Here is an 18,297-nt window from a genome sequence, read left to right as displayed (position 1 = left end):
CCGATCGACGATGCTTGTTTTGATTACTAACACCTCTTATCTTATCTCAACATTCCAGTCGTTATTCCTTCTCCTCAACGTCAGTCTTTTCCAGGGCAACGGCCTGAGACGGCACAGCATCTTCTCCATCAAAGATGACCGCCATTTGCTCCAGGGTATGTCCACGTGTTTCAGGGTATGTGAAATAGACAACGAAGATGAAGATGAAGAGAATCACGGCGAACACAATGTAGTACCTCCATTGAATCGCATCGAGAGCAATGGCGTTGACGAAGCTGTTGAAGAAAATTGACGCCACAGTTGTGCACCAAGCAACTGTGAGACCACGAGATCGAAGAGAGAATTGCCAGATCTCGCAAGGATAAGCGACAAGGAAGGGTGTTCTAAATATGTTAGCTGTGACCATCTCAAAACATGAGTGAAACTTACAGTCCGACGTCATATCCTGCAAAGAAGATGAATAGGAATGGCACAACAGCCAATCCTACTGATGAAGCACCAGACTTGGCAAATGATGCGCTGAGGGCTGTGACGACAACGAATGACAAAAACATGACAGTCGCCGAAGTCAAGAAAAGGAATCGTCGACCAAGGCGATCAACGCTCACTGCCGCGGCAGTAGCCCAGAGAAGATTCCAGACGTTGAGGCAAGCAGAAATAAGAGTCTGCTCCGTTGTAGTCTTGAGACCAACTGAGGTCAAAACAAGAGGCAGATAGTATGAAACAACACCATTGCCCGCCCACTGCGCAACAAAGCCCAGCGTGACCGAGATGAACAATCGATGTCGGTTTCCCTTGGTCTTGAACATGTCAAGATAAGACGCACTCTTAGCCGCATCCTTCTCAGCCGTGATAGCAGCCTCAATCTCCATCATCTGCGTGCTCACGATCGGATCATCCCTGTTCCCACCAGCATGATACCTCGCAATAACCTCCGTCGCCTCCTCCAACCGTCCAACACTAACATACCATCTCGGACTCTCCGGCGCCATCAAAAAGCCCGGCAGCGCACATAGCGGTAAGAAAATCTGCAGCAAAACAGGAATGCGCCAGGACCAATCGTTAGGAATAACACGACACGCAAACGTAACCCATCCACAGATCGTACCGCCAACATACCACCCGCACATAAACAGCGCACTCGCAATAGCTCTATGCGAAGGATACGCGATCTCATTGATAAGCACAGGCGCAGAGTTTCCCAAGAAGCCAGCAGCGAAACCGATGAAGAGGCGAGCGTACGTGAAGGCCTTTTCGTTGGGTGCGCCGGCTTGCATGCCCACGCCGATTATGAGGAAGAAGTAGCCGGCGTAGAGGCCGGGCTTGCGGCCGTAGCGGTTGGAGCACCATGCTGCGAGGGGGGTGCTGAGGCCGTTGCCGAGCCAGTAGATTGCTGTCATCCAGCCGAGATATGCGCCCGTTGGGTGGTGCATGAATGTGTTCCAGGTGTTGAGGGCGAGGATGGAGCCCATGAGTCCGCCGTCGTAGCCGTTTGCTGAGGCTGTGAAAGAGTTGGTAAGTGGGAGAGCTGGAATGGCAAGGGTGAGGACCTACAGAAGAGGACTAGGGATAGGATGATGGAGTTGAGCTTGATCAAGTGGCTTGTCTTGTACCATGGTTGGTGGGAAGGCCCATGGCCAACCTCAGCGACGGTACCCATCGTGGCTGCAGGTATTCGAGGACAATTTAATTGGCGTGAGGTATAAAGAAAAAGAAAAATCGAGGATCAAATCCAAGAGATAGTTGAAAACTGTTGTCAAAAGCCTGTGTCGATCATTGACCATTTGCTGGGGACGTATGCAAGTCTATATACTCCTCCTATACGCGCTTCTAACGAACGAAAAAAATCCACCAAAATACTCCACGCCATTTAGAGTGTCACATGGCACACTAAGCTCTGTCGAAACCCCAGAGTAAATGTTGCCCATGGGGAATCAGACGTTTTCGCGTCTCCCCATACCGCTAGAAAATTACAAGGGCGATATCGCATTGCGGAGATTTGCTGGTGGGGATTTCACGTAACGAATTTGGAGAAGCTTGCTATGAAGCGGAGAATTGAGATTTAGCTTGGTTGTTGGAGTGGTTTGGTGGGGATGTATTTCTCCGCCCCTTGTAAAGAACGCGGCAGATGATACCGGAGCTTTGAGGAGAAATAGTTATTTAGTTGGTGCATCATGCAAGGCATCCTAGGGGAGGAAATAAAACTCGGGGCCTTGAGCCTGATTGATAAAAAGATCTAGGTAACTTAGTATAAATTTAGGATGCTTTTTGCGGAGTTTATTTTGTCACCTCAAACTTAGGTCTCATGTTTTCCTGCTCCCTAAGGACATCATTCGGGAGGTGGATATCTTCCGTGATGGTCAGTGCAGTCTTGGATAAAATGTGGATTACCTGTGACTCTGGCGGAGAATTAGGTCCCATGATGGACCACGAGGATCACAATGCTGAGTCGCCATCATGCTCATGAACTATATAGCTCTGTCTCGTTTTTGGTTAGTTAATTGCACTTTGGCTTGAACTAGAGTCCCTTGCCTTGTCAATCAGCAATCACATCATCACTTTTCAAGACCCGAGTAATTGAGATGAGGTATCCCAGAATGGATGTCGAGACCCTCATACAGCAATTGACCCTTGAAGAAAAGGTCCAGCTCACAGCTGGTAAGTCACAAAGAAGCTAGATCTCTACAACTAATACCAATACTAACTGTCCTTCAAGGAGTCGGATGGTGGCATACAGCATCAATTGAACGTCTCTCAATACCCCCAATCCGCCTCTCAGACGGCCCCAACGGCGTACGAGGAACTCACTTCTTCGACAGCACCCCATCATCCTGCCTCCCCTGCGGCAGCGCGCTCGGCGCAACATGGAACACTGATCTCACCCACCGTCTTGGACAATTACTCTCCGACGAAGCTCACGCCAAAGGTGCTCATGTTCTTCTTGGTCCTACCGTCAATATCCAGAGAGGGCCGTTAGGCGGAAGAGGCTTTGAGTCGTTTTCTGAAGATCCTTTCCTTTCGGGTATCTTGGCGGGGCATTATGTGCGTGGTGTGCAAAAGAATGGCGTTTCTGCTACGATGAAGCATTTCGCTTGTAATGATATGGAGAGTGCGAGGATGGCTGTTGATGTGCAGGTTACGGAACGGGCGTTGAGAGAGGTGTATCTTATGCCGTTTATGATTGCCGTTGAGATGGCGAGTCCGAGGGTTTTTATGACAGCGTATAATAAGGTCAACGGGACGCATGCGCCAGATAATCACCACTTGTTGCAAGATATCCTGCGCGATGAGTGGAAGTGGGATGGTTTGGTTGTGAGCGACTGGTTCGGCACGTACAGTACAACTGAGGCCATCAACGCGGGGCAAGATCTCGAGATGCCGGGCCCTACGCGATGGCGCGGTGAGACTCTGGTTCACGCTGTTACGTCGAACAATGTCAAGAGGTCAACGCTGGATGAACGCGTGAGGAATGTCTTGAAGCTGGTCAAGCATTCTATCGAGAACACAAGCATACCTCCAAACGCGCCGGAGACTCAACTTCAGAGCGAACAAAATACCCGTCTGTTACGAGAAGCTGCTGCTGAGTCGGTGGTGTTGCTCAAGAATGACAGGGGAGTTTTGCCTCTGGACCCTACGAAGAAAGTGGCAGTCATTGGGCCCAATGCCGACATCAGCACTTATTGCGGTGGTGGAAGTGCAAGTCTTCGAGCGTACCATACTGTTTCTCCACTGGAGGGCATCAAAGTTATCGCGAAGGACGTTTCTTTCACTAAAGGACTCTACGGCCATCGATCACTGCCTCAAATAGGCAAGCTGCTGAAGACGGTTGACGAACAGCGTCAAGGATTCACTCTTCGCATATACAATGACCCACCTCCGACTTCAGGACCAGATACACGCAAAGTCCTCGAGACTAGAATTCTTGATGACTCAAATATCTGGTTTGTGGATTATGAGCATCCAGCACTGGAGCAGATTTGGTACGCTGAGATGGAGGGTGTCTTGTCCCCAGAGAAGTCTGGAGAATGGGACTTTGGTCTTTGTGTGCATGGCACTGGCGAGCTATTCATTGATGGTGAGCTGGTAGTCTCGAATGTAAAGAACCAAAAGCCAGGCAGTTCATTCCTCGGTTGCGGCACGATCGAGAAAACAGGTAGCAAGATGCTCGAAGGCGGCAAGTGTTACAACGTCGTCGTGCGCTGGGGCTGCGACAAGACCTCTGATCTCAAGGTTTCTGGAGTCGTTGACTTTGGCCAAGGCGGTATGCGTCTTGGTGGCTGCCCCAGACTTGAGCCACGACAGGCACTCCAAGACGCGGTTGAACTGGCCAAGAGCGTCGATCAAGTTGTTCTGTGTGTTGGGACGAGTGGAGAGTGGGAGAGTGAAGGGCAGGATCGAGCAAATATGTCTCTTCCTCCTGGGAGTGATGAACTGATCTCCGCTGTGCTACAAGCGAATCCCAATACAGTGGTACTTATACAGAGTGGCACGCCTGTTTCGATGCCGTGGGTTGATCAGGCTAGTACCATTGCGCAAGCGTGGTTTGGTGGTAATGAGGCTGGTAATGGCATCGCAGACGTATTGTTCGGTGCAGTCAGTCCCGTAAGTCAATCTCTTTGTGCTTCACTGAACATTACTTACTCTTTTTAGTCTGGCAAACTGCCAATTACCATGCCTAGACGCGTGGCAGATAACCCCAGCGCCCTAAGCTTCCGATCAGAGGGAGGTCGCGTGCTTTACGGCGAAGACGTGCATGTCGGCTATCGCTGGTACGACACGCTTGACATTGAACCCTTGTTCCCTTTTGGTCATGGGTTGTCTTATACTACCTTTGATCTGTCCGACGTACGGATTGAAGAGCACGTTGCCTCTGAGAGCAGCAAGATGACAGTAAGCGTGAACGTGACAAACATCGGCTCGCGATCAGGCGCTGCTGTCGTGCAAGTCTACGTTAAGCCGCCGCATCCAACGCCGCTTACTGCCTCAGCTCTTGACACGATCACGAGATCCAGCAAAGAGCTCAAGGACTTTACGAAGATACATCTTGAAGTAGGTGCAAGTCGCGTCGCAAAGATTGAGCTAGATGTGCTACGTGCGACGAGTTATTGGAGTGAGAGGGAAGACTATTGGTGCAGTGACCCCGGGGACTACACGGTATTGGTGGGTATGAGCAGTAGATGTGAGTTCCTGGAGAAGACTTTTACTGTCCGGAACGCGACGACGTGGCGTGGACTTCGGGCATGACAAAAGTCAACTACCCTACATGACATGCATTACCATTTTTTCATTCTGTCCCCTGTCAGTGACTAATGTTCTAATGCAAGAAGCAATAAACTTAAAAACTTTTCTTCTATTCAAATATCTCTACCGTGAGCTTAAATTTTGGTTTGAGTCATGTGGTTTGGGGCTGTGATGCACCCAGGTTGTTTGCCCCGTGCAATCCTCCATTAATAAATTGGTTGGAACATCATAGCCGAGCGAATTATTGCTTCATAACACATAACCCAGATCGATCGTAGCGGAGTACTACTAAAGCCCAAACATTGACAGCTTCCTAATAGTTCGAGATCACATATTACGAATTAAGGCACGTCGATTAATCTGATCAGAAGACTTCGTCCCTTGGACCGAGTCCTCGGCATTCTCCATCGCTTTAGGCGTAGAATTGCGGCTCCGACAAAAACGAACTAACAAAAAAGTCCAAGCTAACTCCGCAGTCTGTATTTCTCCGCCTCATCAACCCCAGAAACTGACCCGACTGACCGGTTACCCATCATGGCAGACCCCAGCACATCAGGGCTATCGACCGACAATGAAGCCGATGACTCGACCACAGCTCGCGGAGAAAAGACGAGGCAGTTGAGTACCAGGGCATGCGATGCGTGTCGTGCTCGGCGGAGGAAGTGCGTGTTTCCGAGGGATGGTGCAGGAACAGCGGCGCATTGCGTTGGGTGCTCGAGGTTGCACATTCAGTGTAGTTTTGACATACCGACACGGCCTCGAGGACCGAAGAGAAGAAGGTATGCTGGTACGTCGCGTCACATGAAGACCTGGCTAACAACTATCAGAACTCAGCCACCTGCTGTCATCTCTCCAGAGTTACACGTCGAGAGTCCAACCCATTACGAAGAAGAAGAAACACTCCATACAGAAGTTCCGACATCTCTTGGTAATTCTGATCTGACGCTGGCATTTGGATCGTCGCCAAATGCGCCATCGCCCAGCCGTCCACCTATTCACAGCCATGTCGCGCACTTCAACCAATCTCGAAATGCCGAGTTATTCGATACACAGTTCCAGACGGATGAAATATGCCCCCGAAGCTTGTTCATGATCATCATGACCGACTATATCGACCATATTTACCCACTCGTTCCTGTCGTACATCTTCCAACCTTTCGTAAGGACCTAGCATCGAATAAGGACGTCACCGACCTCGACACTCTACTGCTCTTCGTATCAATAGCTTCGTTGACTGTCGGCTTGCTGCCATCAAAATTTGACAGTTATCATGCCCTAGCAGCTCGCTTCGGTACTCGCACAGCTACGATCAGTCACTGCTCTCAGATGTGCATCCGCCTTCGCCCCGCGGACTACTGGGATCATATCAGCCATCGGAAGTGGGCTACTGCATATTGTCTCTCGATCGGAGCGTTTCAAGTAGGACAGATCAACCAAAGCCGCATGTTTGAAGCAGAGTCAATGCAGCTCGCGCGACTGTTAGGCATGCATCTAGTATCTGAGTACGAGGGATTGAATCCGATTGAAACTCAATTACGCAAGAAGTCGTTCTGGCTGCAGCTCTACACTTTCGCGTAAGTCTACGAGTTCTAGCCGCTTTCTCGGCTAACAAGATGTAGCCATTCCAAGATACAACCTGGTAGATGTAACTACTTGACATATCTCGACAACTACACTATTAGAGATGTGAACTTTGCCGCATTGGAACCTCTCAATATCGTAGACGAGAACATAACCGAAACAGGAATTGTTGGCCAGCTTCCATTGACACCATCGGTTGGGCTACCAAATAACACAGACTCAGCAGACGACGCGCCGTTTCACTCCACAACCGTCTTCATCATGGCATCTCGCGCATTCCTCTTGGGTATGCGAGAGTCTATGGTCAATGATGGCTGCAACTGCGGCTTTGGTCGGTCCCCAGAAGAGCGTCTGTCGAAGCTGAGAGATCTTCTTGATCAACTGCGGTATATACTTGATGGCTTGCCCACGCACATGCGCCAGTGGGGGCCAGGCGATAACTATCAATCGTTTGATGGTGGCGAAAGGCGTCAAGATGCTTTTAGTGGTGCAAATATTGAGCATTTGCAGAATGAGAGTACTAGGGCCAACCTACACGTCAGCCACTTGTGGCTACAGAACTTTCTGCTTGATAAAATGGATGTCGCTTTGCAAGAGATGAAGGACCGAGAAGGAGACGACTCCTACGTCACGATGCAGCTAAAGCAAAATTGGAGAGACCGTGAAGATGTAGCGCGCCAACTACTCCATATCCTCCACAGTATCCCCCATGCTTACCTAGAGCCCAACGGTCTATATCTCGTAAGTCTCATCTCATCTTCTTGTCACCACGTACTAAGGCTTTATCCTAGATCTACAAAGTCCGCAGCATTGCGAGCTCCCTGCTGAACTGCCCCTTTGAGATGGACAGGCAGCTTTCCCGTCGGGTTTCGGAGTACATCCAGGAGTTCACAAAAGTGCTGTCGTACCTCGACAGGAGCGAGATTGTCAACACTGACGGGTTAAGGAGTTGGATAGACGAGGGTCAGCATATGCATCATGATACCTAGGTTATGGCGATCTCCTTCGGGTGTTGGTGAAACGATACCCCGCAGTTTACATCGTGAAAGCTTCTGGGTAAAAGCTTATATCGGGGAGAAAGAAACATCGTGTTGTCATTCATTATCTGTGTTCGCAGCCTAAAGCTTAACCTTATAGGCCGCCGTCATCCATAGATACCTCGCAGTTTGAGACAGGTTGCATAGGCATGTTGATCCGGGAAGTTGTCATTTTAACTTCAATCAAAGGATCTAGATTTCTTGCCATCTCGAGACCGAATAAACGACACTAAACCACACTAAACCTCCTAAACCTCTCGGCAGCTTTCTTCGTCTCTCTAGGCATCGTTTGTCGCCATGGCGATGGCGACGTCCAAATCCTCCGAGCGACATGTGCATCTCATAAGTACACTCTTTGTGAAAAGCTATTCTTGATTACGGCCGAATCTCTAATAAGCTTTTCCGCCCAACGCCACCAGCCTGTCTTAACCTTTTCCTCACAGTCATCTCGCCCAGCCAGCTCAGTGAGGGGTAATGAGTACTCTTTACCTATATATTTATGCTCTCCGCTCTTCATTTCGAACAAAGTAACCCAACAAAGTCTGTCAGAATGAAGTCCTTCAATCTCCTCGTGGCCTTGATCGGTCTATATATCAACTCCGTCTCAGCGATCTGCTTCTTTACCGGCGCCAAATTTGAAGACCGCGACGCTGCACGTCAGTATGCCATCGACGCTTGCAAAGGCGACCGCGCTGTTTTTGACCGTTGGTATAAGGGTGGCGGAACTGTCAAGAAGTGCTTTCAGCGCTCTCCCACGCAAAGGATCGAGTTCTTGGTCCGGGACAATGAGATCTTTACTGGCTGGGGTCTTGATGCCGATGGCTGCGTTGAGGAGTTCCATAATGTGATCAATCGTTGCTCTCGTGGAGGGAGCTCAGATGTAGCCACTTGGACTTTCAGGTGAGTCTTACGTGGTCCTGGATTGAGACTTGACTGATGGGGTTGTAGAGTCGACCCAAATAAGGGCACCTGCGAAGAAGCTCGGCCATGATCCGTGCCTAGGATTCGGATGTGAAGTTGGCATTTGGAACTCGGTGTATCATGGCTTGTTTGGCTTGAATTATGTCTGGTTTAGGTTGTCAAACATTTCAGAGCTCTTCGAACTCAAGGTGCTTGATCAACAGGTTTTATCTCTGCCTACCTTATCGGATACACACTCTTACTCCAACATGAATGCAGATACGATACATGACTTGTTAGTTTATAGCAGTCTGGCTGTACTTTAGTGGACCTACAGGCATCTTCAGCCCACGGACTGGACTTGGCCGCACTTAGCGCTGTTAATCACATTGCAGGGGTCTTAGACCTTGTTGATCTCCACCCTGACTTGTGACACCTAGATAGGCTGATCAAAACGAGCATAAAATAAAGCCAACTTCCCCCCCATTTGTATCCTTGGATAAATACAAAATTCATCTTCTCTAAGTTTATCCCCCCAAGAAAAAAACATGGCCACGACACAAGAGCTTTTTCGTGTTCAAAGCGCCTCTGAGTGGGCTCAAAAACAGGGAATCACGACATGGACAAAGTTTCATTATGATTCTAAACCGGAGCAGTCAATCTTCATGCCACTTAACGCATGGGGCCCAGATTCGATCAACCAAACTTATTTCGGTCCTATCATTGAGTCCGATCAACAGTATTTCCTCGCCGTTGGTTGGAAGACGGAGAAGGAATGGGACAAATTTAAATTGTCCCCCGAGCATCAGCAGTTAATGGCCAATCTGACAACCAACAACGTGCAACCGGAGACCAAGATTATTGTATTTACCGGCAACATGTTCGCTCTTGGATATACATCTAACGTCGAGTTGTTCACTGTATACTGGCCGGCGTCTATCACTCACGAGACTCAAACAGCCATCTGGAAAACCCAGAAACTTGTTCACACGGCAGCAACCGGAATTCCCAACCCACTCTGTTACAAGAAACCACCAATGTTTGGATGGATAGATGGCCAAACAGACTGGCATGGAGAAAGTGCTATCGCAAGTGTTTGGAGCCACAAGTGGCAGAGCCAGGAACTGGAACAAAAGTACAAAACGACTGAGAAGAGGCTTGTTTGGGGAGACGATGGACGTTCTTATCCGCTTGCTGTAGATGCGTTTCAGCGTGACTTGAAGTCTCTTGGTGCTATTGGATGGGAGTCGTTGCATGTGGCTTTCGAGCGTGTTCGAGTGGTGGAGGATGCTATCGGGCGTGATGTCAGGCTCAGATTTGAAGCCGCGAATGGGCAGAGGGCCACTTAGCGTCTGGAATATCTCAAGATCCCATAGTATTCTGCTCGGCACATTCAAAGGCAGCAACATCAAATTCTATTCTAGAACGAAATACACGCGTTTAACCCAAGGAACCCCAACATCATGTCTGACTGTGCCACTACAAGCGCTTCGACATGGAACTCGCAAACGTGAAGTCTTTGTTCTCACTCCCAAGGTACCATGCAAGCGCAAACATTGTCCATGATTCCGGGTTCGCGACTGCTTGATCAGTTTTAATGATCTGACCATTGTCCAACGCAGCACTACCAGTTATTTGCTCTAGATTATCTTTTCAAGTGAAGAGGCCATGTTAGTATTTATCTCTAGACTTTCAGGGAAATTCTCTCGTACTTACACGCAGTATCTGGCGTATGTTCATTCAGAAGGGCGTAGTGGAATGATTCATGGAGAAAGGTAAGGCCACCAATTGCAAAGTGGTTAAGGGATAACCCTTCATCCACAACAGGCGGAAAATCGGACAAGCCCTTGTATTTGTGATCTTTCCAATTCATTGTGCAGAAAGTAATGGTATTGGGCTGCATGTTGTCGTCTGTGCCGGCCATGTTCTTTTTCCCTGCCTTGTTGCAATAGTTACCCTTTTCGGCATAGCGGTACTGCTTGAAGTCATCAACCCAAAAAGGATCTAAGATAGATGTCAGATATGCAATGAAGACCAAAGGTTTGTTTGCATACAAAACTCTCTAGGGAGCATCATTCTTTTCCTAGCGTTCCTCTCTTTCTTCAAAGCGGCATTTCGCTTTGTGTAGTTCTCTTGACATATGTCCGGAAAAGCCTGCTTGATCGTCCGGTCGTCGGGATCTGGGGCGCCTGTCCCTTCGACCAGAGCTTTGCTTGACCAGCTTTTCTCTAAATCGCTTAGTGCTATGCTAATTCAAAGGACAACCTGGCTAACGGGATATACTAACGCTCAGCGAATGTGCTATCACAAAAGACCCACGGCATATCGTCGCCGCCACTTGTGTCTTTTAAGGAATCATGGACCTCGTTGATATCATCTGTACTTGCAGTTAGACCTATCTCAAAACGGCTGAAATGTGAGGTTACGCAACACGACTTACACATCATCTTCTCGAGTGTTGACTTCGCAGAAACATCCTCCGGGTCGAATCTGAAGAATGCTCGGAGATAGCTTTCAATTTGAGAATCTTTGTTGCCCTTATCAAAGAACTGCTGGGCCTCTTGCAAGGCTCCTTTTGCAGCTTTGATAAGCAATCTCGCATCTGAGAACCATCTGTTGACGTCGAAGTTATCGCATCCACCGAGTTCAGTCCCTGACTTTACGCGGAATACTTGAGTAACCTTAAGATCCTCTGGATCATCATTGTCCGCAAAGACAAAAGCTAGGAAACTGAGAAAAAAGACAAGTTTTGGCCACATGATATTTGACATAGGCGAAAGACTGCATCAAACCTATGAACAAAAAGATAAAAAAGTGAGAGGGGTCCCGAGTCAGTGATCGACAGGCTTCAAGGTGGTTTCCATTATGAGAAGCTGAGAAACAAAGCTTCTAAATAGACATATTGGAAATAGGCGTGCTTGGAAATAGCAATGCTTGCGATTTGCCTCGAACAGTAAGGCATTACTGTTGGCATTACTGTTGGTCCGATGCAACTGTATAATCACACCTCACCTGAAACCGGCCAAAGCCGGAATCATACGCCTGGAAAGCCCGTGAAGGGTCTGTGATCATAGCCAAAAGCCTCATAGTACGGAGTTCTGACTCAGAAGATGTGGATTATCCAATGGATCATTATCTTGCGCAGTCTGAAGGATCAGCTACCTGGGAAGCTGTTTCTTCACATAAATGAACTGCGGAGATCGGTGAGCGATTAATCAACAATCATCGGTAAAAGTATCTCAATCAGTCTCGTATTTGTTGGTGTTGGTTGTTAGCCAACAGCACGCACGGTCTGGACGTGGCATAGTCGGCTCATGGTATTGCTAAAATTCTTGAGCACTGGCTTGTTTCAAGTAAACTCCTGGGGGATCTACCAATAAGTGGCTCCCGTATCAGCGCATGCTTTTTGATTTTCTCCACAGCCCCATTCTGTTGGTAGGAGGTTTAGGACGTGCAGCATCCTTATGATCTCGGCCGAGGCGGATGTTGTAAATTATCGTAGCTGAGCCTCGAGATTAGGCAGACACGTAGGCATGCGCCTTCTGGACAATGACATGACCCAAAGTACAGGCGAGAGATTAAATCAGTACAGCTATCCTGTTGTGTAATTCAAGTGCGGACAACTACACACTCATTCTCTTTTACGTTCATTATTCAGGATCCTTGGTCATCATGAGAAATCTGACTCACATCGTTTTTGTCTTTTTTCTCGCTCATTCCCTTGTCATAGCCGCCCAAAACAAGCCTCTACGACAATGTGAAGCAGGCCTCTGTCAGTGCGGAAGTTACTGCCGTGCTATCGAAGGAGAACAAACCTGCTGCCCTAGTAAAGACGGATATCCCGAGCATATATGCGGTCCTAGTATGTCATTCAGGTATCCCGTGTATTCCGTGAAACGATACTAATTATTCCGCTAGACAGAAAATGCTGCGGCGTGGGCTGTTGTCGTGAAGGCTGGCAATGTGGTCCCTATGATTTGTGCTATCAGCCCGACAGTTGGACTTCATCTTTGAGGCCCGATCGTACCAGCACTATAGTTACAGTCGTTCGACCCAAGCCTGAACATCCTACCACAGACAGAGAAATCTCTGGGTCCTTGCCTACAGTATCTTCTCACAAAACGGAGACAATTGCCATCTCAGTGTCAGAGACTCTGCCAGGCAGTCTCGCGCTTAGTAGCCAGGATGAAGCCGGCCATACTGCACCATTTACCGTCACCCAACCAATCGGCCAAGCAACGACTTTGCTTTCCACTGTCCAAGAGGGTGCAACTTCAAACCATCTTCCAGTCATGAGTGAGCCTGACAGCTCGGAGTCCACCCATGGAAGCCAACCGTCCACTCCATCCATTCCGAGTATCTCAACCGTGTTCACCAGGCCAGATGGCGAGGTATCTACTGCAGTTCATCCTCCAGAGCCTGGCTCCCAATCCTCAAAGACCAACCCAAACCCGAATGAACAGTCATCGGTCGGGTCTCCCGATTCTGAATCCGACTCTACTCGATTCACAGATATTACTTCACCCAGTACCAACAGTCCCGAGTCATCCCATCTCTCTACCGGGAGTACTGTGATAAAGAGTGACTCTCGGGAGTCTGCCTTTCCCCCAGCCAGTACAGATGCGTCTATCAATGGTCCAGATACTTCATCTGATGGCAGTCCTGGAGCAACTATCCCAACTGGACTCGGGACAACCAGAGCTGGCAATTCGGAAGAGACCAACCCCGCCACTGAGACTGTTGTACCTGAGCCATCTGGTGTGAGCACCACCAGCACCGAACAACCCAGTGGAAGCCCGAACCTTTCTACAGATAACTCGTCAACAACCTCAATCACAAGCGATGTTGGATCTCCTGCGTCTACCGCAAACTCGAATGGGCCAGATACTTCCACCATTTCACCTTCCACAGAACACCATACTTCATCCCGAGTTGAGACGAGCGTGTCAGAGTCAGATACAGGTGCTGCAACGGGATCTGGGACCACCAGCACAAACCCCTCAATCCCACCCACATCAGTCTCAGAAACAGAGGTCAATGGGGTGACCAGCGCCACGTCTGTCGAACCGACGACTCCATTGAGAGAACAATCAACACGGGGCGATGATGCACCTTCCACTGAACCAGGACACATTACAACTAGTCATAGCGACAACGAGCAGCCCTCGCCCTCGTCAACGAGTACTTACTTTGCTGTACCTGTAACAACATCCGTCACTATGCCTGAGACTCGGGATGATGGCTTCGCGATACCTTGCAACATGTGGTTCTTTAACGCATGTATTGGACCCATATCTGGATGGGGGGTTTCTCTTCCACCTGGTACCTATCCTCCGTACTGTATCCCGAATCTATGATTGCCTTCTCCTTACTAACGTGGCGATAGTGGTCCCCCGCCAGCCATTTCCGATAACCCCAAAGGCGGCATCGAGATCAATACGAACCAACCACTTCCAGACTGGCCCGGCTTCACGTGAGACACTCCAACCCCAAGAGAATGTTGAAGATGCTGACTTTCAATGTAGTGTCGGCCCTGGAAACACTCCGACATTTTCAGATGAGCCCACGGCCTGTGAGACCGATTCGGCCGAGTTGTGTGTTACGAGCACATCATATGCTGTTAGCATTGATGCTACAGTAACCACTACGTTCTCCAGCGGTGTGATCTCCACTTGTGGCACTGTTTATGGGTGCAAGGTTCGGGACCACAGCCAGACAATAACGGGAACCGATGTAACTACGGCCACATCGGGGATCCCAACGTACAGGTCTCTTCGTGCAATGGAAACCTGGGATGACATGGAATTGAGCGAAGAACAACTTGAGAGTATAGCCAATCACGTGCAGTCAGACCTTGACTCAATGTTTGGCACTGCTACTAAGAGAGCAACAACGACGACTGGAGATGCATCTGAGCCTACAGAATCAGTGTGGACTGGTACATGTCCAGCCAAGACCGGACCGTACCCAACAGTGGTTGATGGGAAGTTCACCGAGAATATCGGAGAGAAGTGTCTCTGCGAGCGTAATAGCTGGATGAAGATAGACGAAAAGCTGCAGCCGTACACCCTCGATCAACTGAGAGACGCTATACAAGATTTCTGTAACGGTTCACGGAAGCTTAGAAAGCCTGCACCCACGGGAATTCCAGACTTTGCGGTGAATCGATTCCCAACAGAAGGCACGCACGGCATATTCATCTCGGTCGGCTGGGATACCCCTCCCCTCTGGAACTCCACGGATGAGAGGTGCAAGGCCAAGAGTGACCTTTTCCTGGGGAATAGCTGCAAAAATGCCTTGGAGAGATTTGAATGTCGGGGTGCAAAGAGAGATGATCTTTGGGGAGGGACTTACTACGAGGCGCTTGATGAGGGAGGTTGTGTGAGATGGACGCTCACACCTGTCTACTTGTCTGATGGGGGGTCCACTGCACGGCGAATGAGCGTCGAAATGTAGGGCGGCAATGCCTGTAGGATGGATCATTCGCCTGACCGTGCGTTTTGGCAAGGATTGATTAATCCACTTAACCTTTACCAGGTGTTGGCTGTTAGTTCTCTTTCGTAGTAAAGTTAGTCACGTGTATTGAGGCAATTCTAGTCCAAAGTCAGCATGCATCTCCTCCTCCTCCTCCTTTACAATCCTCAAACAAGATGGCGAACTTAGACTGCGTTCCACTTAGCCAAACAGCAGCGATGATTGCCGCAAAAAGTGGCGATGAAAGCATTGTGAAATTTCTTCTAGACCACAATCGTGCGACCATCACCGGGGCTTTGTTTCAGCTGGCCGTACACCATGCCTGGATGGATATCGTAAAGGTTACGATATCAGCAGACAATAGTCTTCTCAACTGGATAGACCCGAGTTCTGGCGACACTGCGTTGCACATTGCGATCGAAAGCGCTCGCGTGGATGTGATAAAGACTCTGCTTGATGCTGGAGCGGATCCAAATCTGAAGAATGGAGATGGCTTACTTCCCTTTGCGAAAGCGATGAGATCAAACAACCTGGAAATTGTTAGAACGCTGCTGGACTCTAATGCAGATATCATCGTTGATGAACCAGACAAAGCAGGCGTCACTCCTTTCTTGCGAGCATGCCTAGATGGCGAAAAGGCAGTTCCTGTGATACGCGAGTTATTGGAGAAGGCGAAGGAGAAGGTGAATCTGAATGCCAGATTGCCCATCAATGACGAAGACAAGGAATGTGGGAGAACGGGTCTCATCGTAGAACCCTTTGTTGATACGGAGAAAGAGTGGAGTGACAGCCTCCTTAACCTATTACTCGAACATGGAGCAGACCCCAACGTAACATGCGCTAAACACGGCAATACACCCCTCTCAAAGGCTGCCTGGGAGGGAAATGTTCAGGCTACAGAGAAGCTGCTAGAATTCAACGCCGACCCCAACATAGCGTCTGAACGCGGCCATACACCTCTTTCTAGAGCCGCTGAGAATGGCCATGCTCTGGCAGTAAGAAAGCTTCTGGAGTCTAATGCCGACCCGAACCATGGGGACTACCAAGGAGCAACTGCGCTGCATATCTGTTCAATCAAAGGCCATGTGAGTTGCATTGAGGAGTTGGTAACACGTGGGGCTTCTCTCAACTCCTTAATGAATCTCGACTTGGGGGAGCCCTATGTTGTTGGCATGACCCCCTTGGTCACAGCGATTGCCTGCTCCCAGCAATCCTCGCTCGAGAAGCTATTGACTTTCGATCCGGGTCCTGGACAAGCGTTGCATATGGCTATAGGGTCTGAGGAACTTCCAATCGCCAAGGCAGTCTTTGAACGTTATCCTCAGCCGAATCTGTACGACAAAGACCTCGGAACTCCATTACACCTTGCTGCCATGTCCAACAGCGAGGAAATATTCGACTTTATTCTTGCCCAAAAGGGAATCGACGTCAATATTCCTGGTCCGTCTGGTCGAACGGCACTGAGCTATGCAGCGATGAGATACAAAGGCTTCGTTAAAAAACTGATCCAAGCAAAAGCCGATCCCAACATCAAAGACTATGAAGTCAAGACACCATTAGATCATGTAATCGGTGCAAAAGATTGGGAAATGGCACAAATACTCTGTCCCCACACCAGATTGGATCTTGTTCAAGGCAGCGTTCGCGGACAGAGTGCCTTGTATCGGGCCTGTCAAACTGGCCAGAAGGACATATTCAAGGCGATCAACACTGCAAGTCAGAATTTGAACCACTTCCAATACGTTGAGCTTTGTGAACTAGCTCTACATGCTGCTATTGCAGCTGGCAAAGAAGAGTTCTTCAATCAGCTCATCAGCGTGCCTGGTGTCACTGGAAGCGTGGAGGATGATGATGGCTGGACTCCTTTGAAATACGCCAAAGTCTACAATCAGTCTAAACTGAAGGAGAAGATTCTGGAGAGGCTTCAACAGAACAGAGTGGATAAGGTAGGCCAAAAAAGATAAAGGTGTCACCAAGATGCCCCAGCGATGGCACAAAAACGACCGACATCCGACTCTTTACGAGAAAGACGATAACGCGGATCCCAGAGAGATTAAGATAACGAGTAAGTCTCGTGCAGCCTCGATATTCCGTCTAATGATTCGGTCGTATTAGCAACGCTCGACGACGCTTATCCGGATGGTGAAGACAGATATGCAGTAGCCCGGGCAGATCATCCCATTCCAACAGACGAGAACTACTACTTTGAAATTGTTATAAGAAAGGGCTTCCCCAACGATCAACTGTAAGTAATTTTATTTACCTTTCAACATTTTTATGTTTACATACAGGATCTCTGACCTTGTCATACAGCGACGTGGGTATTGGCCTTATCGATGGCACAAAAATGCCCAACGGGCAACGATCGCTCGGGCGTGCATTAACTAGGTTCTCTCTGCTGGAATAAGCTCACAGCCACAAATCTCAACTATAAATAACACTTCAAGCCCACAACTTAGACATCAATACCGTGATGACTGACCAATAGCTACAGCAAAATGCTGATATCATTAAAACCTAAAAGATGACTCATTTTCCCGCCATCACGGGCTATAAGAAGCTCTGATACGTCTCCCGAGACGACCGAACGCGAGGGGCGTGCATTAACATACTGCTATGAGTCTTTAGGTGGTAGCACGTACGATGATGTGAAAAATGAGCTTAAGAACAATTGGAGACTTAGTCGAGAGTATCGGGAGGGGTATACTGTAGGCTGTGGATTTGATGCAACCAAGAAATGCGTTTATTTCACCTGGGAGGGAGAAAGATTAGGTAAGGTTTCTGCTGTTCTTTCTTAATATGGCGTGAGCCATCATCTCACCGATCATATTACAATTTTATAAGAAAGGCGGATGGCAAAATTATAGGTTGTTTGACTTCCAGGAGCTAATATTCTTGTAGAGCAAAGACATGACGACGTTTCAGGAAAACTATACCCTGCAGTCTATCTAAACACAAGGCAGAAGGGTGTTTGCTTAGTGGCCAAGTTTCCATAAGCAACAAGGGCTCTGGCAATTAGCATAGCTATAACTTGACATGGAAAAGGGGGCTTGATTACATATAT

General features: G+C 48.7%; 8 protein-coding genes across 8 annotated transcripts; 6 read left to right on the top strand and 2 right to left on the bottom strand.

The window, feature by feature from the left end:
• Positions 1-61: 61 nt before the first annotated feature.
• On the bottom strand, positions 62-1,660 carry J7337_001828 (uncharacterized protein; the record flags this gene model as incomplete). Its single annotated transcript, XM_044819561.1, has 3 exons — positions 62-383; positions 430-1,501; positions 1,555-1,660. The coding sequence occupies 3 exons, from the start codon at positions 1,658-1,660 to the stop codon at positions 62-64; spliced, it is 1,500 nt and encodes a 499-aa protein (XP_044687263.1).
• A 937-nt stretch (positions 1,661-2,597) lies between these two features.
• On the top strand, positions 2,598-5,244 carry J7337_001827 (uncharacterized protein; the record flags this gene model as incomplete). Its single annotated transcript, XM_044819560.1, has 3 exons — positions 2,598-2,658; positions 2,717-4,602; positions 4,651-5,244. The coding sequence occupies 3 exons, from the start codon at positions 2,598-2,600 to the stop codon at positions 5,242-5,244; spliced, it is 2,541 nt and encodes an 846-aa protein (XP_044687262.1).
• A 531-nt stretch (positions 5,245-5,775) lies between these two features.
• Positions 5,776-7,811, top strand: J7337_001826 (uncharacterized protein; the record flags this gene model as incomplete). The annotated part of the gene is made up of 4 exons (XM_044819559.1): positions 5,776-5,903; positions 6,069-6,815; positions 6,861-7,563; positions 7,614-7,811. 4 exons carry the CDS (start codon positions 5,776-5,778, stop codon positions 7,809-7,811), a joined length of 1,776 nt encoding a protein of 591 aa, XP_044687261.1.
• A 598-nt stretch (positions 7,812-8,409) lies between these two features.
• J7337_001825 (uncharacterized protein) lies at positions 8,410-8,850 on the top strand (the record flags this gene model as incomplete). The annotated part of the gene is made up of 2 exons (XM_044819558.1): positions 8,410-8,759; positions 8,808-8,850. The coding sequence occupies 2 exons, from the start codon at positions 8,410-8,412 to the stop codon at positions 8,848-8,850; spliced, it is 393 nt and encodes a 130-aa protein (XP_044687260.1).
• A 457-nt stretch (positions 8,851-9,307) lies between these two features.
• Positions 9,308-10,108, top strand: J7337_001824 (uncharacterized protein; the record flags this gene model as incomplete). The annotated part of the gene is made up of 1 exon (XM_044819557.1): positions 9,308-10,108. The coding sequence occupies one exon, from the start codon at positions 9,308-9,310 to the stop codon at positions 10,106-10,108; it is 801 nt and encodes a 266-aa protein (XP_044687259.1).
• Positions 10,109-10,443: 335 nt separating this feature from the next.
• Positions 10,444-11,518, bottom strand: J7337_001823 (uncharacterized protein; the record flags this gene model as incomplete). Its single annotated transcript, XM_044819556.1, has 4 exons — positions 10,444-10,763; positions 10,814-10,987; positions 11,047-11,136; positions 11,200-11,518. 4 exons carry the CDS (start codon positions 11,516-11,518, stop codon positions 10,444-10,446), a joined length of 903 nt encoding a protein of 300 aa, XP_044687258.1.
• A 1,533-nt stretch (positions 11,519-13,051) lies between these two features.
• On the top strand, positions 13,052-15,215 carry J7337_001822 (uncharacterized protein; the record flags this gene model as incomplete). The annotated part of the gene is made up of 3 exons (XM_044819555.1): positions 13,052-14,022; positions 14,146-14,232; positions 14,285-15,215. 3 exons carry the CDS (start codon positions 13,052-13,054, stop codon positions 15,213-15,215), a joined length of 1,989 nt encoding a protein of 662 aa, XP_044687257.1.
• A 194-nt stretch (positions 15,216-15,409) lies between these two features.
• On the top strand, positions 15,410-17,197 carry J7337_001821 (uncharacterized protein; the record flags this gene model as incomplete). The annotated part of the gene is made up of 1 exon (XM_044819554.1): positions 15,410-17,197. The coding sequence occupies one exon, from the start codon at positions 15,410-15,412 to the stop codon at positions 17,195-17,197; it is 1,788 nt and encodes a 595-aa protein (XP_044687256.1).
• Between the last annotated feature and the right edge of the window lie 1,100 nt (positions 17,198-18,297).

Source organism: Fusarium musae, chromosome 1, assembly GCF_019915245.1.
Source record: "Fusarium musae strain F31 chromosome 1, whole genome shotgun sequence".
In the NCBI taxonomy this organism is placed as follows: domain Eukaryota; kingdom Fungi; phylum Ascomycota; class Sordariomycetes; order Hypocreales; family Nectriaceae; genus Fusarium; species Fusarium musae.
This window is presented reverse-complemented; position numbering and strand designations above follow the sequence as displayed.